General features: G+C 39.1%; 1 protein-coding gene across 4 annotated transcripts in view; it reads left to right on the top strand.

Moving 5' to 3' along the window:
* ITSN2 (intersectin 2) overlaps positions 1–25,532 on the top strand; it is an 85,203-nt gene that overhangs the window by 14,003 nt on the left and 45,668 nt on the right. For all 4 annotated transcript variants that reach the window (XM_083858496.1, XM_083858497.1, XM_083858495.1 and 1 more), the window contains exons 2-4: positions 4,984–5,047; positions 23,085–23,177; positions 24,813–24,876. In XM_083858496.1, the coding sequence (XP_083714622.1) occupies positions 5,017–5,047; positions 23,085–23,177; positions 24,813–24,876 (188 nt within the window). In that variant the 5' untranslated portion in view covers positions 4,984–5,016. The remainder of the gene's footprint in view (positions 1–4,983; positions 5,048–23,084; positions 23,178–24,812; positions 24,877–25,532) is intronic.

The raw sequence follows: 25,532 nt of genomic DNA, 5'->3' as shown, positions 1-25,532 counted from the left end.
TTTTTTAGTATCAAAATATTAACTAAGGCTCTCAGTACTGTTATCTGCAGTAGCAGGGGGAGCAGGAAGAGCCAGCAATGTGCTGCCCACAGGCAACTCCTCCGTTTTGTCACTGATGTCATTCATCTGTTATCAGAGTGGGTGGACTTTGTAAGCTGGCCACAGTGCATTTTGGAAAGGCCATGTGGCTGTGTATAACTCTGCTGTATAAAGGAGATAAACACTTGGCCTGCCACAATGTTGAGATGTTTTTCTTTTTTTTTTTTTTTCCTTTTTTAATTAGTAAACTCTCATAGCAGTATGTCTTGAACAAAGAGAAGTTTTAGTCTGTGCTGCTTCATAAGGCCTGACTAATGCTTCTTATTCTCTCATTTTTAAGAGAGTACTCCAAAAAAAGCAGGAAGCAACTACATGGGCTATTACAGGGTCACTGCTTTGCAAATATAATGAATTGTCTTTGTGTTGTCTACAGGTGTTGCAAAGAGTAAATCAGGTAACTAGTGCTGCAGTCTCTGTCCTTGCTAATTGGCTCTTGAACCAAAATTCTGCAATATATCTTCCTCCTCTCATGAAGAAAAGAAAAAGAGTAATAGTGTGACCACATGTGATGCTTCCATGGTATTTGCTTTCTTCCAGACAGAGCATGGTGCACCAGACCTTAATTCCTACCAAGACTATGAGGCTGTGGTTTTTCTGAGAAATGCTTTGAAAAAAAAAAAAAAAATTGATTCAAGTATAAATATTAACAAAGTTTGTGGTATGGCTGACCTTCATAAAATGGCAATATGCCTATGATAGGGCAAACAAAAAGCTTTTTTCCCTTTTCCTGCAGTCTGCCCAGCTCTAATGTTTTCTAATGCTTTCAGCATGGTCCTGACGTGCCCCCTGCTTCTTGCAATCTCCTCATTTCTTTTCTCCACTTGTATCAACGATAATGAACACTGAGAGAGGGAACAGAAGTTGCGATCTGGCAGGTCAGTTTGTGAAAACAATTAGTGCTTTAGAGATTGGGACTAGTCAGATGGCTTGTTTACAAGAACTTGATGTTCTGCTGTTTAAATGTAAGATCCAAGTTTTCCTGTTTTCACCTTAAATGGTAGCAGGACTTAATGTCATCTACAGTGGCCACAAGGATGTTTGATCCTGTTGTTACCCCGTGGATTTTGTGCTGTGTCTGCCACAGTTTCTTACAACTGGTGACTGAGCTCACCAAGCACATCTTCTGGAGCATTTTGCAAAAACAATTTTCTGTGAAATGCTCTGGTGGTGATAGCCATGATTTCATCATGTAATCTGTTTGGGACATTGGTTATAGTGTTTTCTTGATTTTTATTTTCTCTTTCTTCAGTGAACATTTCTATATGGCATTGTGTAAAAATGGTCCATGGAAATTTACAACTTTCACCTCCATTAATGATTAAAAGTTGTCAAAATCATTTTAAAAAGTGTAACTTTGTCTTAAAGTGATATTTTTTTGCTGAGATTCCCCTTGGTAAATAAGTGGTTCACACTCGAGTCCTAAAAGTGCTTTTACACCTTTGTAGGTCTTTATAGATGGCAACTTCATTTGCAATTGGTGAAAATAAGCTGCTTTTAGCTTTGATACATACATCATCTCCAAGCCTTTGGGATGTGCTGGAGAAATGAAGAAGACAGAATACTTGTTTAAGGCAAGCTTCATTCTTTGGGAAGGACTGTTTTCACAGACTTTCAAAAAATGTGTGTAGATTTCAAGTTTACTGAACTGTTTCTTCCTTTTTAAAAAAAAAATAAAAATTGAGGGTAAATTATATTGCAGCAATACTTTTATTCTTCCTGCTTTTTACTTCCTGGTACAACTTGAGAATCTGTCACTGGAGAAGTATCTGTGCTTGGTGTAGTCCTGGTGTCTAAATGACATGGATCTGTGCAAAGGGATAAGAACATGTTCCCAGTGCTGGTGAGATACAAAATCCTGTAGAAGTCTCACTTATGATTTTTGGTTGCTTCTGTAAGGTCATATTTTCTTTGTTTGTAAGGGTTATTGCAGGAGGGTTTGGTTCCCTTCAAGTTTACTATTTATTTAAAATACAACAAGGTCTGCATACAGACATAATAGTGAGACAACAGAACTAAACCATGATTTAATCACATCACACTGATGTAATTTACTCTCAGTACAGACCCATTGGGCAGTTCCCTCTTATTTTTTGACCTTGGATGTTGGTTCATCTACATGGCAATGCCCAGCACAGATTTACCAGGCTGGTTCAGGCCAGACCTGGGAAACTTGGGGAATTTTCAGGTGCACTGAAAAAAATCCTGTGTTGATAATTTGGGCAGGGATGCTCATTATTTTTGCTGATGAAAATGAACCAGGAACACATGTCCTCCACAGATGCAGGGCCTTTATAAATAGGAATGACCTTTACCAATTGAAAGTGACATCAAAGTCCTCCAAATTTTTCAGATGAGATTGATTTAAAATGTGATATAGTTGTGACTCTAGGGACATTAAAATGAGGAGAAGGGACTTCCCCAATTACAGTGCATGAAACTGCCCAGGTTGCTTCTACTTGTGTGCTCTGCAGTAGAGGGTTTTGAAAGCTCAGTCTACACAAGCCATTTCAGCAAAACCAAGGCAAAATGCGACATTCTCTATAACTCTGAGTTGTATGAATTTTTTAAAAGTAAATCTTAATATTTGGGGCTTTAAGAGTTAACCAGTTTACTATCAAAACCTGCATTGTCGGATAATTATGTGACTTGTACTGTGAGGCCTCCCCTCAAGTCCTGTGTCCAGTTTTGGGCCTCACAGTGTAAGAAGTATATAAAAATACCAGAATATGTCCAAAGGAGAGAAACAAGGATGGTGAAAGGACTATGAGGCAAGACTTTCGAGGAACAGCTGAGGTTGTGAGGTTTGTCCAGTTCAGAGAAGAGACTGAGGGGTGACCTCATTGCTGACTGCATCTTCCTCACAATGGGAGCAGCAAGGGAAGTGCTGATTTCTCCTGGTGACAGGACACCAGGGAATGGCTTAAATCCATATCAGAGCACTTTGAGATTGGATATAAGGAAAAATTCTCCACAGAGAGTTCAATCATGTACAAGAAGCTCCCTAAGGAAGGGGTCATGGCCTCAGCTGGTGTTCATGAAGTGTTTGGCCAGTAGTTTGGCTCTTTAGGTACATTGGGTGAGCTTTTGGAGTGTCCTGCGTGGAGTCTGAAGTTGGACTCAATGATCCTCTTGTGTCCCTGCCAACTTGGGATAGTCTATGTTTTTGTGATTACTCATTAAAAACAAACAAATAAACAAAAAACCTAAAAGCTACCTGAAATTAAGAGAATAAAGTGAGTTGGAGGAAAGATCAAATATGTAGCCCCAAACCAATGGGACTAAATCTGGAACAAGTCACATGTAGGTAGAGGTCTGCTGATTCTGGGGGTGTTCTCCAGCATCCTGCTTCTGTGTCATGGTTTCAGGTTCTGTTTTAGACCTCTTTGACAGAACAGGTTTTGCAGAGAAATATGCTGTAGAAATGTTTAACAACATTGGCAGCATTTTTCAGGAAGGCTCTTTATAGATCTCAAGTGTCTCTTGGTAAGTCCATGTCTTGGAACAGGTCCATGCTTCCTTTTTTCATCTTTCTGTGGTTGATACCTTGTGTCATTGTGAGAGATCATTTGGACTCACCAACTACTCCCTTTGCTGTCTCTAAGTAGAGCTGTATAATGATGATGTGAACTATATATAAAGAATTGTTAACAACTGGTCCCAGACATTTTTAATTTTATTGAAGAAATGTGCAATAGATACAAAACATGCTTTCTGTCCTCAGGTGGACCCAGAGTGCTTTCTAGTTGTGTGATTTTTGTGCTGAGATGAGGAGGAGTTTCTTTGCAGGAAAGGAGCATGGGGGATGTAATGTTTCTGTACTTAATATTAAAACATGTGGCTGTATTGAGAGGTGAAGGGGGTTTTTGTGTATGTGTGTGAGTAGGAGGTTTGGTGTCTGAAAAGGGGATGAGCAAGATGTGATTCATTTTTTTTAAGTTAAAATAAATATTTCATTTTTCTAGCATCATCCTGTACAATGGTTTCTCCACAGAGAGCACAACAATACGGATGTATAAATTTCAGTATTTAAGTAAAATTATCTCATCCAAAGCACGGGCTCATTTCATTGTCTTAGTTCTACATTTGTGAAAAGCAGTGAATTGTTCATGCTTTTCCCTCAGATAATTATTAGTGACTATTTTGCAATTCTAAAGAATTCTTTACACAGGTACTCCTGAAAGAATGCGTACTAGAAAAATAAAATCATAGCACTCTGATACTTATTATGAAAGTAAATTCTGTTGAGACCCCATTTTAAAATGCTGCTTTTGAATGTTTATGCAGTAGCTCAGGAGAAGGAATAACTTCATTGTGTTGCTTCTGCAAAACCGGCTGATGACAGATTTTTATTGGGACAAGCCCTTTCTTCATGTAAGAGTGTTTTCTTTGTTAATAGTGCGTGGAGTGTTGGAGTGGATGAATTTGAATAATAATTGCTTTTCCACTTTCCTCCGCAGCAGGTTTCGCTTACAGAGCTGAGCACTGAACTTTTTATTTTTTTTTTTTTTTTTTTTTTAATAAAACACTAAATATTTACCGGGGAGAGCTGGCAGGGAAAGGATATACCGGGACCCCGGGCTGTGCTGTCTGTCCCCAGCCATATGTACATATGTATTGCTGTTTGTGTACATTGCTCCCAACAGTTGGTACTGTTTGCCTTTAAGAACTGCCACAAGGTTCAGAACTGCACTGCATACCCTATACAAAAAAAAAAAAAAAAAGATCCCGGCACCCCCTCGGCGGTGCAAACGCCAAACGCCGCCGGTCCAGCAGCAGCCCCGGGCCGGGCATTGTTCGCTGTCGGAAGCGGGGCCGGGGACGGACGCGCCCCGCTCGGCTCTGCCCTTGTTGCATTATTAATGGCACGATGTTTTCATGTTGCAGATGGCTGAGGGTTAGCGGGGCGCATTCGGGACCATGATGGCTCAGTTTCCCGCAGCCGTGAATGGTGAGTAGCTCCGGGTTGCTCAGGTAGGGCTGGGGGAGGTTCGGGATTTGTTGTTTGTTTGTGGTTTTTTGGTGCCCGCAGCAGCGTTTGGGTCACTTTGCTGCAGATCGCCTGAGCCGGTGCTGCGAGGCTCGGAGGGGAGTAGCCTCACTGCAGTGTAATTTGGGCTACCGAGACGCCTGGAGTGGCTGACAATCTGGGATCGTTTACAGGGCTGAGGAATGTGTGAGTTGTAGTGCGAACACTGCCTGACTTGAAGCAGAGAATATGCTAAGTAATAGTTGATTAAACTTGCATACCTTTTCTGTTACGTAATTCAGCACAAAATGTGTCCCATTATAGTCCATTATGCTGTTTATTTTAAACAAAATATTTGAATGTGTCAAGCAGTTTGTGACATTGATCACAGTCAGCCATTCTCAAAACAAAAAGAAAAAGAAATAAAGAATTTTCCTCTTGATTGTGCTCTTTCTACTACAGCAACTTTTGCATTTGTTTCCTGGTGATTTCCTTTCAAAGACATATAAGAGTTGGAACTTTAAAATTGTTCCTGTGTATGGACTGGAGCTTTTAGTTTTACAGAAGGTTTATTTGTGAAAGCACAATTTGCAAAAACTTGCAAAGAAATTTGACATTTGCATGTTGTTATTTACGAGGCTGGCCAAAATGAAAATACAAGTATAGAAACAATGTTTTGCATTTCAGGTACTCCTGATAAGGAGTATTTCTCCTGATAAAAATAGAAAAATAGATACAGGAATGAGTGTTTATCTCATTTATCTGTGAAGGTTACTGCAGGACTGGGAGGTCTTTAACTAATTTAGGAAATTCTCACTGAGATAAATTGGGAAAGGGTTTTTGGGTTGTTTTTTTTTCCCCCAGAACAACATTTAGATTTCAAATCAAACCTCTGTTTTACAAACCTGTTTCATGTGAGCATAAGACATTGTGTAAAAAAGAATGAATCTGTGTAATGAACACTTTTTTTAATACAGTCAGTTGCAGTTTTTTCCAGACTGTTTCATAGACCTTACAATAAAAGCCAAGTAAAATGAGTCAATAAATATTGGGGGAAATTCTATGGACCAGATTTTTTTTTTTTTCACTCAATTGAACATAATGGATTTTTATTTTTTTTAATTATTGCGACATGATTTTTGCTTCCCAATTTAAAATAAAGAGTTAGAAGCTCTCTTTGGAGAAGATACAGCTTTATGTTCTTGGCTGTCTCTGTGGTTGATGTATGCATAAGTTATTTGATGTCTTTTTGTTTTGGCTTTTTATTACTTGGTTCTGTTGGAAGATTGCAAGTGTACTGTCAGTGCTGACCACGTACATTTCTCTCTCATACATTAGTTTGGGAGGGTGATCCTTGATCTGAAATCCCTTGGGCAGTACTGTCTGCCACTCTCCAAAGGAATGCTGTCAGAGGATGCTGCCTTTCCCCTCTCAGAATTTTACTGTGTTGGAAGGCATAGTAAGAGAGAGAGCCTGAGGAAGACACAAGGCAATAGTTAAACTATTGCTCCTCACAGAGTAGTTTGGATGGCTGTGTCAACTGTGTGTTGTCTTGCAATCATATCTTATCAGAACTGGTGAAATTTCAAACAAGTCAGGTGTTTTGAACAATAGTTTTAATGTGATTTCTAGGTAAATACCAAGCAACCTTTGCTGTTGAAGTTGGTTCTCTAGTCTTTGTTCCTCTTCCCTGCTACTTACCATTTACAAGCACTGCTGTGGTGGTTGTATTCAAAGCAGTTCACCTGCATTTGCCACTCACTGCAGGAAACCTCTAATTATGTTTTTACACTTGGATAGTGACTTACATGAGATGAGGAGTGAGGTTATGTGTGAGGTAACCAAGCCATTAGGCTCTGCTGCAGCCTGGGAGCACTGGCTGCCTGCCTCACCTTTGTGTTAGCACAGCACTGACCCTTCCCTTTTGTATCCTACTGGGGGAAATGGTGGGTTCCTTCTGTGGGAAAAGAACTCATTCTTACCAAGGTGCAATATACTTAGCTGTTAGTTCCCAAGTAGTGCAATGCCTGAAGTAGTTTCTGTTTCTGGGTTATTTTTGGCGTTCACTGTTAGAGAAAAGTGAGTGGATGACCGGGGGCAGGTGTGTGTACAGGTGTGTGATTGTGTGACACAGTCTGAGAACTGAGGGTTCAAAGCACGATATTCAGCCTCAAACAAATACAAGTGGGACACGCTGCAACACTTTATTTACCAGCCTAGGCAGAGAAAGCAGTTCTGCACAGGATCCTGAGAAGGAAGAGGCAGAGCCATGTGTGTAGTTCCAGTGGAGAGACTCAGCTTCATTGGGGCACCTTCAGAACATCCCTTGGCTGAGCAGGATCCTGAGCCTGTCCAGCCTCAGCATGTGGCTGGTGGCCAGACTGTGCTGTACTGGGAGCTGGCATGTTCTTCTGTGGCCACGTGTAAAGGCTGTGTGCTCCAGGGACACCTATCCAAAGGTTGACTTTAAAGAAAGTCATGAAAGGACACAGTGCCCAGAAAGGAGCTCCCTTTGACTCCCCATTGCTGTCCAAGGTGACCTTCGTGGGTGCCTTACTAACAAGCTGAAATTCAAAGAGGAAAAAAGCAGGACTAAAGAGGGGGTGTTGATTTTTCTGTAACTCAGGGCAGACCTGCCAGTTTTTACAAATATAAAATGTAAAGATTATGGTGACATTTATATGAACAGCAAGGCTGAGCAACATGTTTCTTACACTGCACCAGATGGATAAGAGACATTTATCTGTGTGAGTCCAGTCCTATCAAGGAGCCACTCCAGGCATATACTTCTCCCCAGTCTGCAAACAAGATTGAGGATACCCTACTGAGAGTTTAGTTCTATCCTGTAACTGCTTGAATATTGATCATTATTCCTGTGAAAATGATAATACAAACCCAGTTTATGGTAGTTGATTCTTCTTACAAACAGTTCTCCATCTGGACAAAGGTTGCTTAGGAGTTCATCCTGAGTCTTGCAAAAGCTTTTGGGAACGGCATTTAGTTACACTAAATAATAACTTCAGCAACTGTGTTTCTAAAGAAAGAGTTAATGTACTAATTGCAATAAGACATTTGAAAGGATAAAGGCTTTAATAGGTTAAATGTAATTCCATTTAATTTGTCTCAGTGATTACTGCTTTTGTCACTGAAAGAAGTAACCTTCACTGCCATGGGATGTGTTCTTTCCAGCTGGAGAGGAGTTGCAAGATGTTTCTTTTCCACTCCCCTTCCTTCTTCTGTAGGCTGCACTTCTTCAGGGTTTGATATCCATGCTGATGGATCGGGGTTTGGGGAGATTTAATCTTGCTGGACCACCTGGAACAAGGAAAGAATTATTTGCTGATCAGTATCTTTCACATTGTTTACTTAAGTACCATTGGAATTTTTGGGCTGTGCTTTCTTTTGTATATGTTTTTATTCGGCATTTCTCTTCCCTTCTAGCACCTGTTTCCTTTCGATATAAATTTTCTGTGGTCCGGCAGGAAAATCTCTGATAAACTGAGGTGTAGAAAGTAGTAGCTGTAACTCATTTCATGTGCTTCTAAACCTTGATAAATGAAACTGGATTTTGTGCTGCTGTGAGTAGAATTTTGTGTCCTCACACTCAGGTGTGTTGGAGACCAAAGTAGACATGAAGGGGTTCTGTGAGATCCTGGTTCCCTGGTGTCAAGGGTAAAACACTCACCAAGAGGTTCTGCTGCACTTTCTCCTTAGAAAAGTCAGTCTCGAGCTTTGCAGTCTGATTTTTTCCCTGAATTAGTAGTGACCCTGGTCATCAGAGTTCAATTAAAAGCTGCTTGAGTGCAACCTGACTCTTCACCTTGTGTGCGGTGTAGATATGGAAACTGTAGACTTGAATATCAGCAAGAGTAGATAAAGATACAAAGCTGAATTAGACCTTGCAAAGCAAGTGTCAGAACTTGTTCTCCCATCTAAAAGTAGGAAAAGGAAAGAAATTATAAGACAAGAGCAAATATTTTCTCTGTCTTTATTTGCGAATTAAACCTTCCTTTAAATGAGGGCAGTGGTGTCAGTTGATATGGAGCAAAAGTGATATGCTCAAGTCAGGGGGGTGTTTATCTTCCACTATCACACCCTGCAAAAAATTAAATTTCCAGTGTGTCTGCCATATTAAATGTTTTCTTTAGTCTTCTAAGTCAGAAATAGTGCTGTAGAGTTTCAGAATATAAGGAATCTTATTTATAGTAATCGTGAGGATAATATGATTCACATGGAATATGTAAGAGGAAATCTTAGAAGGAAAAAATAGTTAGACATAGAGTTATATGTTAAATGGAGTAAATGAAAATAGGTTTTAACAAGGGAAAGTCGCACTTTGTACCTTCTTCAATACCTGAGTTTTGTAGAAAACGTGTAACAGATCCCATGGTTGGATTTCATTAGAGAAGTAAATGGCTAAAAGGCAAAGAAAATGGTTTTAGACCAGAATGTTGTAGTCATATTATTCTTCATGGATTTTATCATTATGCCAGTCCTAATGGTTATTAATGGCAATATCATCAGTAAAAAGAAAACGTATGCGGGTTACATTGGAAGATGACAAACTCTGGAGTAATTTTCCAGCCAGAATTACGCAGTATGGGCTGCAATATCATTGGTTAAATTTCATCACATTTCTGCTGTGCTGACTTCAAATAGCTTTTTAGCATACCATTATGGGTCAGAAGAATTTTTGGTGTGTCCTGGGAACTCGGCAGTTAGCTCTGAGTAACTAGGAAGACAACCGGATGTGTTAGAGAATCACGTAGTAATTATGTCATTTGGGGGAAAGGAAATGCATCCTCAAATGTGGTGGATGAAATAAGGACTGCTGTGTGCTATTGCTTCAGGCACCAGTGAGACATGTGGGTTAGAGGGTAGAATTTGGGTTATCTGCTTAAGAGGGGAAAAGAAGCCCAGGGAGTGAAATAGATACAGAGCTGGGCTTCAGTGTAATTAATTAGGTGCTGAGAAAGAATAAAGGGATTGCCTTTGTTAACCTGCCGAGATAAAAGCTTACTGTTTTGTTTTGGGCTTTAATTTCAATTTCATTGCATTTCCTCTTCAGTAAATAAATTTGGGCTTTATTTTTTCTTACTAGGAAGAACAACATTAAGGAAGGAAATGAACTTGTCTTTGAGTACAGTGTTAGCACAAGGGTAAATAGTGATGAACCAGCTGCTGATGAAGTTGGTCTGGAAATGGGAATTGTTCTGTCTGCAGTGACATTCTGGACCATGGTCAAGGAGGAAATCTGATAGCCTTAAGGCAGAACTTGGATTTTAGGAAGGAATTAATGTATTAGAATTTCTTGGAGAAGCAGCAGTCTGCGCATGGTGACCTCAGAAGTCCCTTCCAATCCTATGCTCCTAAAATGTAATGAAGAATTAGATAATAATGAAGATTAGTGTTAGATCTTGAGCTGTTAACTTACTCTAAGCCTGTAGCTTTGTCTTGCTAAGATTTCATTTTGTTAGTATCATTTGTTAGTATCAAGGTAAGTTTACACTGAGTGGGAAACCCAGGATGATTTTTATCTGGAATACTAATACTGTAATGCAAGCTGTTTTATTCATTTTGGATGTCAGAGAGACTTCCTGGTGTTTTTTCTTCAAAGCATATAAAACCCTAAACAAAAAACACAAGAAGATCTACAAATACTTTCCCAAAATGGAGCAGAAGGCTGAAGGCTTAGCTGAAAAGACTCAGAAACACAAATCTAACATATGGCCAAGTGTCAAAGTGCTTTGACTGTTAAAGTGTTCGTGTCCTTGAAGGTTTAAGTCCCAAGTTTGTGAAATGCATTACTCCAGTAAGCCACTGCATGTGGTTGTTGCAATTTAGGGTTGATGAGCATTGTCTGAAGTGGCACCATCTTAACATCTACTAAATTCCAAATCATCTGGGATCATCACTTTGAACAGGCCATAGATGATACTAATCAGTATTGGCAGAATGAGTTCAGGTTTAGCCCACTAATTATAATGGCAAGAACAAACACATTTTTCAGGCATTGTGGTCTGTCAAATATATTTATATAATGCCCTATGACTTTAATTAGGAATCTTGTGTGTTCAGGCTTTCCACTGTACTGCATCAGTTCTTTCAGACATCTGTTGTTTTTCCTACAATGGGACAGTAGCCTTAAATCATCACTGAGAGAGCTGGAAGGGGTGAACCCCTGGAAAGCTGAGGGAATGTCAGTGTCCATGGGATTAGCATTCATACTGGATATCTTCAGAGAAGATATTTTAATAAGCTAAAATCATTTGTGCTTTAGTTGGATGTGAAATTCTCTGTATGCAAGTCTCAAGAACAGGTAAGATTAAATGAATATCAGGAATTTTTACTGCTCTTTTACTTCTTACTGAGATAATTTGCTTAGAAGTTTTTTAATATATGTAAATATAAATAAGAGAGGGTGTATTTTAAATTATGCACCAATATTTTTCCTTGTGTTTCTTCTCATAACCATGGTTTAGCATTGAACCATGACCTCTGCAGCACAGCTGTTTCTTTAGGAAACGCATCTTTCCTGAAAAGTCCTGGTTTCACTGTTGTGGAACTCTGCACTTGTTACAGTGTGTGTTGATACTTGTATAACTGAACTGAAAAGAGTACACTTACATTTTCTTGCCAGCTACAAGTGAAATTTGTTGTACAACAAATAGTAGTGCTTCCATAGCTCTGTGTTTCGCAGGAAATCTTCAGGCTTGGGGAAATAAAATGTATAGGTGTAAGTGTATAAACTGTTTCTGATGGAGGTGATGTGGGTTGGAAGACCAGCAGAATCTCTCCTCTTATTTCTCATGTTCTCTGTATTCAGATTGGATTAAGAAATACACAGACAGTCCTTTTTTAACCTGGCCTGAAGATAACATTCACTAAGCTCCCTTTTCTGGAAATGATCCACTCTGTAGCTGCCAGAATCTGATACACAAAAGGATCTGGAATTAAACACAAAGTAAAGATACCTGTGAAAAATGTGGCCACAGAGAGGTTGTGGCTCCTGTGCTAAGCAACACTAAATGGATGAGAGTTGTTTAGTTTAGTTTAGTGACAGCTAAGGATAGTTTAGGTGTTTTTTTTAGAGACAGCTAAAAACCTGTAAAACCATAACAGTGTAGAAAATGCTAACAAGGGAAGGAATATTCACTGTACTTTTTCATAGCTGAAAATCAACACAATTCCTAGTGAAATGGTTGAGTTTAAGGCTGGCAGAAGAAAATGGGTTTGTTTGGTAGTTTGTTTCACATAGTGAGCAACTCAACTGATTTTAGGACTCACTGTCTTTAAGATGTTTTGGAAACAATACATGGAATCAAAACCTGAGGAGGAAAGATCTGTGCCATGGCTATTAAATGCTTGCTGCCTTTTTTTTTTTTTTTTTTTTTTTCCCTTTGGGGCCTTTTTTGGCACAAGAACCTTGCTAAATTGGTGGTTTCTGGCAACTGAGAAGCTGCAATAACTGTATTACCCAGGGAAGAATTCTGTTCCAAATTCTAGCCTGTAAATGTTCCTATGAGCCACTGGCAAGGCAGAGTATGAGACTGTGATACAAACTGATACCAATGGTTGTAGGAACAGAAATTAAGCAGATTTTAATTTATTATATTTCACATCAAACCCCCATGCGTGCTAGGAAAGTAATCCTGTATGTTTGCTGGATATAGGTGGCAGGTTCTGCTAATTAGTAATTTAACCTTCTAAGGAGTACTGTTTAAGCAAACTCTCTTATTCTTGCTTCTGTTTCCTTTGTGTTTCCTTCCAGTTTTCCCTCCGTTTTTTCTTTCTGCCAGGACTAAAAGTTACAAAGAGGAGACTAACAAGAGTGATTAAAGTTGCAGAACAGCTTCCATATGTGGATTAACTGAATTGACTAGGACATTCAGCTTGGAAATGAAAGGGTGGGGATGGTAAAAACAGTAGATGTCACCTTCCCAAGGTCATCCATTATTTTTCAGGGAAGGTAATGGTAATTACTCTCTGATAACACAAGGATTAACCAGTATCAGATGAAAGTACCATTGGCAAATCTCAGTCATACAGGGCACTTTGGACTGTGTCAAATAAACAATGAAAGCTGTAGGAAGTTGTGGATGACAAAAGGTTTTGGCTTCATTAAATGGTTAGAGATTTTGCATTCTAGTAATGGTTCAGGAGCTGCACTGGGGCTGAGGAGCATCCTGGAGGACCAGCACCACATGCTTGGCTCAGACTGTCACTCTGTGCTGGGATCTCAGCTGGGGGAATATTCAGTCTCTGCTGGAAGGACTGTTACTGTGTTTTGTTTCCTGAATTATCTCCTATTTTTATTTTATTCCAAGATCATTCAGGAAATGCCTCTTCATTTTTTATTCTCTCCCACCCTTCCTGTGTAATTTTTTGGGTTTTTCTTTTGTTTGTCTGTTTTCCTCTTCTCTTTCAAGTCTGTATCCCAGCTCTCCATTGCAAATATAACCCATCAGCCTCCTTTCTGGTCCCAGACTTCCTCCTCAAGTCTGAGAACCCGGAAATGTGGTTTTTACTGTGATGGCCAGATAGTGATGAGAACTACAAAAATTACTAGAAGGGACCTAATATTACTGAAGCAGAATTCTGTTCTGATTTTGTCAGTGTATGTCATTGTGGGAGAATAATTTCCTTTACTGCACCTAATTTCAAGGTTCACTTTACATCTTCTTCCCTGGTATTTTTACTGCCTGCATTTCTCATGATGCAGAAAGATTTATTGGCTGCCACAGATGGAAACTCAGCTGAATCTTAGTAGTTTTGCTGCACTCCACAGAGATTTGCAAGATAATAATTAAATAAATTGTTCTTTTGTAAATTTTTAATTAAGTCATAGGGTTGTTTTGTGAATACTGGTGAGCAGCAGCAGAATAAAACATCCATTTCCAGGACTAGAAATGTTTTGTCTAAGCGCTGGTGATCTTTTTCCACAAGCACGGTGACTAAAAATTTTTATTTTCCTCACAGAAGACTTTGGTACTATACAGGTTGATGAGTTTACTCAAAAAAAGCTTCTGACTTGTCCTTAACTGAAACGTAAGCATCTCTTCCGTCTTCTGTGTCAGGCTGGGAAGGAAGGCCATGGATTTTGTCAGCTGGAAGTTTGCTCACGTTAAAAGCAAATGGAGGCAGGGCTTAAAGCTGGAGAATTTAGCAAAGTATGATTATGTATGCCATGATAATATTGCTTACTTGACCTTTTCATACCTTCCATTGGAAAGACTCTTGTTGGTGTGACTTTTTTCTTCTCTTCTTTCCATTTCTAAAATCCATCCAAAAGTACAAATTGCAGGTTGAGGGAAATGAACATTCCACTGTGCTGGGCACTGGGGATGATGCACCTCAAGTCCTGTGTCCAGTTCTGGGCCCCTCAGTTCAGGAAGGACATTGAGGGGCTGGAACTTGTCCAGAGAAGGGAACGGAGCTGGGGAAGGGTCTGGAGCACAAGTCTGAGGAGGAGCGGCTGAGGGAGCTGGGAAAGGGGCTCAGCCTGGAGAAAAGGAGGCTCAAGAGAGACCAACTCACCCTCTACAGCTCCCTGACAGGAGAGTGGAACCAGGTGGGAGTTGGTCTCTTTTCACAAGTAACAAATGACAGGACAAGGGGAAGTGGCTTCAAGTTGTACCAGGGGAGATTTAGATTAAATATTGGAAAAAATTTATTTCCTGAAAGGGTTGTCAAGCATTAGACAGGATGCCCAGGGCAGTGGTGGAGTCATCATCCCTGAAGGCATTTAAAAGAAGTGTAAATGTGGCACCGAGGGCCATGGTTTAGTGGTGGATTGGCAGTGCTGGGTTAATGGCTAGACTCCATGATCTTAAAGGTCTTTGCCAACCTAAATGATTCTGTGGTTCTGTGATTCTGGGCACAGGCAGAGCTGTCATTGGATAGAAGAATGGGCTTGTTTCATGTGCTGCATCACTGTAACTCAGCAACTACAGCTGGTTTCACTGGCATTGTTTCTCCAGAATTAGGCAGAAAATAATTTTATATTAACTGCTAATATTGAATCTAGATCTGGCAAAGGCTTAGGTGAAGCCCAGCTCTGTGTGCCAACTTCTCCATGTAAAGAAAGGCAAAGTTAATTAACTTCTAAGAAAAATACCTGGGTTTACCAACATTGCATGTTACAGTGATTGAACTTTTTGATGAGAAGTAGGAAGCTTGCTTCATTAAAACTTTTTAAAAACCCATTAATGACTAAATTGTCAGTAATTTTACAGAAAACTATGTAAAAGGTAGCGTGTTAATTTGCAGTTCAAAATACTGTCAAGTTTATCCCCATTTCTGGTGCACATTTCCTAATGTGCTTTTACATTAGTAAAGCTTTAATAAAACTTTAAACCCATCTTTTTGTTTGTTTGGGTTTTTTTCAGTATTTTGCTTCCTTGATGTGGGTTGGTTTCTTTTTAGTGCTTCAGTGGAATTGGCAATAATTTAATTTAAAATGATCCTCTGAAAATGGATAGCCTTAATGAGCTAAAAGATTCTGTGATATTTATAAAGTGTAGAAATACTATCCTGCTGTTATAAACTGATAGTTTAAGTGCTTTGGAATAGTCAAGTGTGCTGTAGAGTTCAGAAAAGAATTGGATCTGTACTGTTAGCATGGATTACGCTATTATGTATCTCTAAATTGTTTTAGGGATTATACTCCTTCTAAAAGCATGGATTATGTTTCTACATTGAGATCACTGCATGGCACGGAGTGTTCTGTGTTTTGATGTTCCTTCTTTATGGACGGATTTTGTGTATCAAAGTGGGAGCTGCCAGTGACAAGATCACCAGGCAGAATTCTGCACCACAGGAGCAGGTGGATAGTGTAAACAAGATAAATATTTGATTTTAGTGACCTGCTCAACCTGTGGGTTCCCAGTATACCAGGTATATCTGGTAATATACCCAGTATATCTGGTAATTCTGTACATAATGTAAAGAATATGAATTGTACTCTTAAAATGCCATGTGGTTGCTGTTGCTTTGTCCACATTTCTGTAAGTTTGCTCTTCAATTAAACAAACTTTTCTTGGCCAAATCTTGCATGTGCCTGACACTATTTAACAACCTGTCTGCAGGTACCAGCTGTTTTTTGATAATGCACCAGAGATGCTTGAAAATCTTTAAAAATTCTCTTAACTTCAGTGGGCACAATTCTTGTAAATTAAGTGAAATTACAGAATTGAGAGAGAATCATGTTTCTGTGTCTTTAACATGCTTTAGCTACAAGCTTTTCCTTTTAACTATGTGCACACAAGAAGAAGTTGCTGAAGTTACAGTTAAACACAGAAATAGATACCCTTTTCCTCTGGCAGCTGCCTTGGTGTTGCTTAATAAAAATGGGAGCCTCTGTGGAGCATTTCTGGCAGGATGAGTAACTGGGGATTAATATATGTTTTGTGAAAGGAGGTTGCATGTGGCTCCTGCCATGGCCTGAGTTTATGGAAGCTGAGTATAGCAGGTGCATTCCTCAAGGATTTTGGGATGGACCCAAAGCCTCCACAGTAGTATTCCATAGTGCATTAGCACATGTAAATAAGGATAAATGTTGATTATTAGTAATTTTTCTCCTGTGTTTGATATATAGAATCAACAGCCAAGGAGGGAAGCAAATATTGGAAATAGCAATTACACTGATAAAGAATCTCAAGTTCAGATTAATGGTAAAATGTCCTGTGTATTTTCAGACTCCTGGAGTGTTTACTCACCACTGAGGAAAAATTAGAAGTCTGATTTAACATCTCGATTGGGAGTATTAAATCCAATCTGTGACAAATACTTCTGTGGTAAACTTATCTGCAAACACAGAAAGACTGGAATTATTAGATTTATCCCAATATGTCCTAGACCAGACAATTCTCTGAAGACTCTTAATAGGAGACTGTAATGTGATTGCTGGTTGCATTAAGGAAAACCCCTTATTATACAGCTTGAGGCACGTTGCTGCACGTCTGTGCTAAAATTTCCCTCTCTTTAAACATAGGGATAAATATTTATTTAGGGTCATTATGAAGCTTCATGCTGGTTTTCTTGATAGTTACAGAAGTGGTGGTATAATCCTCATGACTTATATGTACAAGGAATGCTCTTTCACTTTAGGTTTATTATCTCTGTGGAGTTAATTAACTCTGTAAGTCATAGGAGCATATTTTATTAGAGAAAAACAAGCAATGACTGTGAGTGGGAAACAAAGACATTCTGAGGAATGTGAGAAATGTCTTAAGGTTTTTCCTTATCAGAAATCCTGCTGTTCTCACTATAGCTACCCTTTGCCTATGGGCAGTACTGACCAGTGGCAGGAGGTTTTACAGAGCATTTTCAAGTCTATTTACTTTCCTTCTACGACTGCATTTTCTCTTCTCCCTCTTTTTCAATGGTGATTTACCGTTTTAAGGAAAGAACAGTGTTTGTTTCCCTTTTGATGTTGGCAGCCCATCAAAGCAAGTCCTTTATTTTATTCAGAAGGTTATCTGTCTGATGCAGTTTTGTAAATATATTTCTGGAGCTTTCCTGAAATGCTGTGATCCTGCCATAAGCAGACCTCCCTACTCTTATTTTATTTAAAAATGAACTTAAAGAAACTGAAGATGTCTTATCAACAGCATAGTCACTTGTTTCCAACTATAGAAAATGGAGTGCTGCCACACTGAATTGCAGAAATACCTGTTACATGAAAGTGGGGTCAGTCTGTATTTTGTCATCTTCAGAGAAGTCTTGAGAGTGAAATTCAAAGCCTGTTTAGCTCTGGGTGTTTGGGTCTTTGTCATCCCAGATGGACTTTCTACGTGGGCAGACTCCACATGTGACATTGAACTCTTGGATGTGTTGTGGAGTTTTGGAGTGGGCAAGTAAAGGACCTTTCACTGTTGGTTTTCTGTTTTGGAATAGAGAATCTGTGGAGACATTTCTGGATGTGAAGTCCAAGATTCCAGTACTGGATATTGAGAACAATTGCCAGTGCTGACATTTACCCAGTTTTCTTGGAAAGTACCAGCCTTCTCTAGAAAAGAAAGAAAATTTGGCCTCTTGTCTACCAGAAGTCTTACTAAGATAGACTTGTGGGTTTTCATAAGCAAAAAGAACAGGTGAAGACAGTAGTTACACTGTTCCAAAGAAAGACTTTGTGGAGAAAATCTCTCAAGTTCAGCATTTCTTGAATTTGCATTCCTAAAAATGCAGGGTAGTCAAATACAGTGTTGGCTTCATGTATGAAGTTGTAAGATTCTAAATTAACCTATTTTGAAGAATAATGAATTAATGAGGGATCTTCTTGTCAGAGAGATTGTACTATTTTTCCCCTCCAAAATTTTATGAGCTAGAGTTGGGAAAAATTATTTAGATCTTGAAAATGTCCAGGAAATTTAAGCTGAGTCAGAAAAGTTATATACTACTCATTGTCTGCAGCAAAGCCTCTCATGGGAGCATGTAGTAACAACTGTATTTTGATTTCTGGTGGGAAACTGATCTGTAAAAGTATTGTAGCTTACTGCTGCTTGGACAGCCAAAGGTTCAGCATTGCTCCACCAAGGAGATTCCTTCCTCTTGCCCATCCTGCGGTCAGAGCAGACACCTGCAGTTTGGTTTGTGATTCATGCATGACTTGCCGTGAGTGAGGACTGGGGCTGTGTGGATGGAAGAAGAACAGCAATGTCTCTGTGCAAAATTCCTTGGGTCTGGTTTACAGGCAAGATGTTTCTCAATGCTGGAACCGAAGATGTGTTAGTGCGAAAAATGGCTGAGCTAAGCCAGATAAGGTTAGATGACACATCTTGGATGGCAGATGTTTGACTCTCTCTGCAGTTTTGCCCTTCCCAGAAAACCCTTCATCACAGTTCAGCATGCCCAGGACATGGCTGTGTGTAAACCAGGCAGTGTAACCTTTCTCAGAAGTTGCACTGAGTGTCCATTTTTACTGCTTGTGGTAATTTTGGGAAGCAATCATAGTATTTGTGAGCATGTTTTGATGGCTATGGCACAGGAGAACCTCTTTCAGACTAATTTTGGCTGTGTTTTTGTGATGGTCTTGGTTGTACTACATAGGTAAACACAACAATTACTTTGGACTATAGAGTGTCGTGATGTGCTTTGTGGAATTGCCAAGACCCTGTGAGTCCTGTTACTCAAAGTGTTTATTTCAGATAGACTGGTATGGCATTTTCAAATGGTATTTTGAGAAATCTTATTAAGGGCTTTTCTGTACACAGATTTTATTTCTCTTACTTGAGAACTAAGGATACTCTCTGTCACCAAGGGTGACATCAAAAGAGCTGTGAGCACCTGGTTAAGCTAAATATAAACACTCACAATGCTTTAGCCTTCCCTCTTGTGCTGTGCTCTTTATCTTGTTTCTGTGGCATATGGGGTGGGAATTGAAAAAAACAGTGAATCCTTTAAATAATAAGTGTGGGTGGGGTTTGACTGCATTCACTCTGGGTCCCTACCAGAAGCACTGGTTTTTAAATTTTTTTTTTTTTTTTTTTTTTTTTAATTTTACACAAATGCTTTCATTGTCCAACAGTTATTAACCTCTGTTCAGAAAACAATGACCTGTTCTAGTTCAGGCTGCAGATGGCAGACACTCTCTCAAGAGTTGTTAGGCTAAACTTAATTTTCTGGCATTTTATTCATTTACAGACAAACACCAAAATTTCATTGTGGGAACTGTGCTGACTTAAAGGTGTGCTGTTCTCTAGATCCTAATTCTTGCTATGAATTATATATTATATTATATATATTATATTTTTTTAAATCTATTTTTTTATATATTGGATTTGAAGACTAACTACATTTTCTTCCATGCCTGTAAAGAAACCAGCAGAGAGCATATCTTTATGAAATTAATCACCAGAAAAATAAGATTTTCAGTCTCTGTCCTTAGGGAAAGGGAGGATCTGAAATTGCTCCTACTTGGGAAAATAAATTATTAGCAGGTTGGTGTTTTCAGGGTATATATAAAATGTTCCCACAATGTGCTTTTGCTAATGTGTGTTTGTAGTTATCACTATTCAATGACAGCTGCTTTCACTGATTCACCAGGACTGTGGAAGGTTGTAGAAGCACTTGTTGATATAATGATGTGGTTTTAGTCAAAGATTTCTTTTTTTAAATGAAATTTATACTTGCAAGAAACTTGGGGTTGTTGAACCTGCAGAAGGTTCCAGAGGTTTTTCTGTGGCCTTTCAGTACTTAAAGGGGGCCTGTAAGAAAGGTGGGGACAAACACTCTGGCAGGACCTGCTGAGATAGGAGAAGGGGTGGTGATTTTAAATTAAAAGATTGTAGATTTCAAATAGATGTAAGGTAGAATTTTTTTACAAGGGTGGTGAGGCTGGAACAGGTTGCCCAGAGTAGCTGTGGGTGTTAAACCGTCGCTGGAAATGTTTGAGGCCAGGTTGGATGAGGCTCTGAGCAAACTGGGCTGGTTGAAGATGTTCCTGTTCCTTGCAGGGGTGTTGGACTAAATCAGTCACAGGCATTGAACAGAAGGACCTTAAAGATGTAATTCCAGAGGTAAAAGGTGCAAAATATCAAGTGTGCAAAAAATAGCTGCCTTCTTGGATGTGTTATGGAAGGCAAAAATGAGAATGAAGGCTGAATGTGGGTCTTGAATCACTTGTTGAATGAGATTTTAATCATGATCCAGCTACAGGTGTGAATTTGGGGATTTGCTGACCTGCAAGGTTTTAACACATTTGAGACAATGCTCTATAGAAGGCTGAATTTCATAGCTGGAGAGGAAACATAATTTAGTAGATAGTAAAACAACTCTTTGAATACAGAAATATAGTAGATTTTCAAGATTGCCATCTTCTTGCTTAATTTGTGACATATAAATAAAGAAGTTGTCTTACAATGTAAATTGGATTCTCTAGAGGGGCAATAGTGATGGTCATAACTCCAGTCAAGAAATTGTTACTGTGTTTTTATCACTTTGCAGCCACTGGCCATGTGAATATACTGTGATGGTTTTAATCTTGGTCATTGATTTTAAAAAGCCAAAGGAGTTTTGAAGCTACCTGCTTCAAAAGGTGTTTGAAGAGGAGTATTTAGTAGAAGGAAAGTGTAATGTCATTAATATTTTGTTTTCCAAAAATGAAAAAAAAAAAATAGTCAATTTCTTTGAAGTTGCTGCTGGTAGCTTTAGGAGCATTTTTCCATCTGGTAGAGATAGATTTCTTTAAAGTGCTAATTTTAAGATACAAATGGGAAGTGCATAAAATGTGGTTATGATTATAGAAATTAGGTGCTGCTCTAATTTTTGCCGTTGGGTGCAAGTTGTCCTCATTAGTGTCTTGCAGTAACACTTACAGTGCCCATTGACCTCTAGGCATCTGATTCAGATTTACTTCACTTTATTATCAGTATCTAATCTAGATTTATTTATGCTCATTTAATCAGAAGAACAAAGGGGGGTGTTCTTGAAGTGGAATTTTACATGTAACCTGCAAGAAGACTCTTTCATTGAGGCCACACTTTAAAAAAATGGTATATCCTCACCAAAGAAGGAGAAGAAAAACTCCAAATTCAAGTGTCTAGAGGTTGTATCCTAATGCCCTCACATCTTTTCTGTCATACATCTCCCCACTTAATTTATTTTGGTCTTTTTTACTATTTTATTTCTCTACTAAGGGAGCAAGGGTAAAAAATTAAATCTGTACACATGCAAGGAGAAATACAGTTTTAACAGGACCTTCTTAAGAGGAAAAATTAAGTCTTTTTTGGAAAATGTATTTGTTTGTGTAGATAAACACAGATGAGAGGTGATTAACATTATTACTGTGTCTGTATTGGCAAGTGTATCAGCTCACAGTCCCTTCACTTTTTTATACATTGAAAAATAGTACAAAAATCTCTTGAAATTTTGGAGATTCAAAGCTTTGAAATAAGATTTATGTAGGCAGAGGAAGGATTTATGGTAACTTTCTTTCAAAGTACTGTGGATTTTAAAGCAAGTTGTTAATATCTTACTAGAGGAATTATTTATTCCCTTGACTGTCTTTTAGTGAGCAATACAAACACTTGAACAGATTAACAGTTCTTTGGAAGTAGTAATACTCAGCAGAATGTAATTTTAGAAGTGTTTTTCACGTAATAACCTTTTAATGCTGTTTTGAGTGGTTCCATTCAGAATTTTGGCTAATTCTTGCATTCATTGATTTGAAAAATTAAATATTTGTCAAGAACTTCCTGACTAAAACTTCCTCCTACTTAAAAAACAAACCAAATTATTTCTGGCAAGCTGCTTTTCCTGCAAAGGATGCACACCCTGACCTTTGTGCAGCAGGTTGCAGAATTTCTGAAAGTCCATCTGGTCAGAACCAGGTATTACCAGCACAACTCAGTTATTCCCTGTAACTTCTCATTCCTGCTCTTAGGCTGTAATATTTTGTACTGCATAAAGTATTGAAAAATGTGAAGTGGAAATTGTGTGCTGTTTAAAAAAAAAAAAAAAAAAAAGCCCAAAATGTCACTTCTTTGTCAGACAGAACCAAATTATTTTTGTTAACATTCCCAATTTTGCTTTTTGAGTGCTGACAAGACAAGCATAAACCTTTTGGGCACCTGGAGGGTGTTAATTAACCCTGTGCATGAGAACCTGGGTGACACCGAATGCCATTTGTTCATCAGTGAGCCAGGGGAGTGTTTGGCTCACACAGGGGATGGTGAGACACATCCTGCCCGGGCTGCAAACAATCAGCCGCCACAGGAAGCTGCCCTGCACCAGCTTTGAAGGACGACAGAGCTTGTTTGAAAGCCGAGGGTGAAGCACTGTGGCCGGGGGATTGTCTCAGCTCGGCTTGCACATCTGGGAAGGAGGTTTGTGTATTGCACAATGTCCTTGCCAAACTGGTAGGAGCTGGGTGTGTCCACGTCTAACTTTGTCTCTTGAGAAAGCCAAGTTTTTATTTTGCAAGTGACGTGCTTTACTTTTGAAAGTTTTCAGCCCGTTTGGTTGTTCCTTGTTTTTTTTGTTGATTTGTTTTGGTTTTTTGTTTTTTCTTTTTTTCCAGGAGGGCCAAACATATGGGCCATCACCTCCGAAGAGCGGGCCAAGCATGACAAGCAGTTTGACAAACTTAAACCCACAGGAGGTTTCATTACAGGTTGGTCTGAGGCTCTGCTTTACACATTAACTTCTGTGTACACATACCTATCTCTGTAGAACAGTTTGAGAGAATTGCATCCTATTTCTAGCCCTTTGTTGTGTGACTAATAACCCTACTCTTCAGGCAAACAGCCACAGGTTATTAGTAAACTTAACAAGCTTTCCTCTGAAGTCTGGCACGGCAGTGCTGTTCTGTTTAACCCTGTCACTTCTGTAGCCACCAGCTGTGTGCTGCCATTCTGTTTAGTTTCAGAAACCAGAGAATATCAGGCAAAATCCCTGCTCAGATGGGAGCTGCCAGGGAGCTCTTACAGTAGCTGTTGTGGCAAGTGACACCAGACACAACAGAAGTGGCTCTCCCCAGTCTGAGGAGAGAATGCTGTGCTGTTAGAGATCTTTGTTTGGGAGGCAGGGAGAGGGATGCTGACAGCTTGTCCTTGTTAGCAACTGCTGGAAATTTGGGCCGTTGGGCCTTCAGGAGGACTGGGTGCGCTAATGGCGTTTTGCAGTGTCCTGCTGTCAGTTCCAGTTGCATTCAGCTGCTCTCCTCTGAAACAATTGGGTCACGTTGCTATGCACTTCAGAATTTGCAGGTTTTAAATTTAAAATCTGCTTTTGATATCAAGAAAGACCCAATTTCATTGACAAAGATGTCATAATTTAAGAATGTCCCATTCTCGGTGGTGAGGTGGGCACTAAAGACCAGCCCTGATGGCTCCTACCTGCCCAGCTATCCAGTAATGCCCTGTCTAGTTGCTCCATTGGCCCTGCTTTTCCTCTTTTGGGGCTGGAAAGAACTGAGGAGAGAATACAGAGCTGTCTATTTGGAACATGCACATCTTCTGGCTAAGTGGCACTTAACTCCTGCTTTGGCCAAACAGCACTGGGAGGTTGGTGTTTACCTCCAGCTGAAAACTATGCAGTCCCAGGGACTACCCTTAGGCCACATCTGGGCTCTTACCTGCATCTAAAGCTGCAGGCTTTGTTATTTATTTGGCAAATACTTGAAATAAATGGTTGTGTATGAAGCTGAAAGAATAACAAGAAGTCTTAGCTTTAAGCATCTGTAATTCACTCAGATGCAGGCATAAACACAACTGTCCCATTTGTATGTGTACTAACTGATGTGGAACTTGGTATGGGATTACACAACAGTTCCCATTCCCTTCCTGAAATACTGAAATTGTGGGTGTTCTCTGACAGAAAAGAATATTATTTAGAACATCATATTTTCCTTTTTCTAGAGACACAATACTGGCTCAGGTTAGATGGGATAGAGAAGAAGAAAAACAGCATTCTCATCCTTTCCTGCATAAGTAATTGGGGCAGGACTAAATTTTCGGTCATTCTTTAATTCATGCATCTTTTAAGATGTTGACAGCCATTGATTTGTGACCTGTTAAAGTTTTTATAGCTATTTGAAATCACTTCTCAGAGCAAAGATTGGGAATTATGAAATACATGGATGTCTGACAATCACTGTCACCAGTGTTAAAAGCTAGAAAAAAAAAAAGCCCTGTAAATGTTCGCATCCAGCATGGGGATTTCTTTCAAAAACTCGATCCCCCAAGAGATCTTCAAAAATCTGTCTCTAGTATATAAAAGTCTGTCTTTTTTTCCCTGTTTATCACAGGTGATCAAGCACGTACCTTTTTTTTGCAATCAGGTCTGCCATCTTCAATCCTTGCTCAAATATGGTAAGGCATTCTTTATTGTTTGTTTTTTCTAAGATAGATGCATAACATTCAAATGCTACCTTTGCTGTGTTGTGTTGTTTCCCAGAGGCTTTCAGCAGTCAAGGTAGAACGTGTTGCCTGAATCATTGTTTTAATTTTATTAAATTTAGGGGAAGGTTTCAACCCATATGTGTACCAAAAATTAATTAAAACTCAGTAATTTTTACATCTTTCTTGTGGTGTTATTTGGATCATGCTGAACACAGTGTTTTTAAACTATATGAAGGGCTTGAAGTACGTGTAAAGTAGAATAGAATAAAAAATCTGAAGTCACAAAAACGTTAGTAGAAGGGCAGTTATGATATGTGAGATAAAGCATTGCTTGGTAATACAGGAACTGGAAAAAGTGCTGTTCCTTGCATTATATATGTGGTGAGTGCAACGCTTGAAACATTTTCTTCTCTGTAATCCCTCAGTCCTCACTAGAATCCTGTGCTAAGTTTGGGGCACTTGGCTGTTACAAAGACATATGTGTGCTAAAAGACACATACTGGAGGCTCAAAATAATTAAGAACAACTTTAAGAAAAAGTGTTAAAGAAAATAACTAAATGCAAGTTAGTTTTTCCTTCAGACACAGAGAATCACAGAATTGTTAAGGTTAGAAAAGTATTCTAGG

Source organism: Zosterops lateralis (assembly GCF_965231275.1).
Source record: "Zosterops lateralis genome assembly, chromosome: 3".
NCBI classification, from domain to species: domain Eukaryota; kingdom Metazoa; phylum Chordata; class Aves; order Passeriformes; family Zosteropidae; genus Zosterops; species Zosterops lateralis.
Note: the sequence above shows the minus strand (reverse complement) of the source record. Positions and strands in the feature narration are given on the sequence as shown.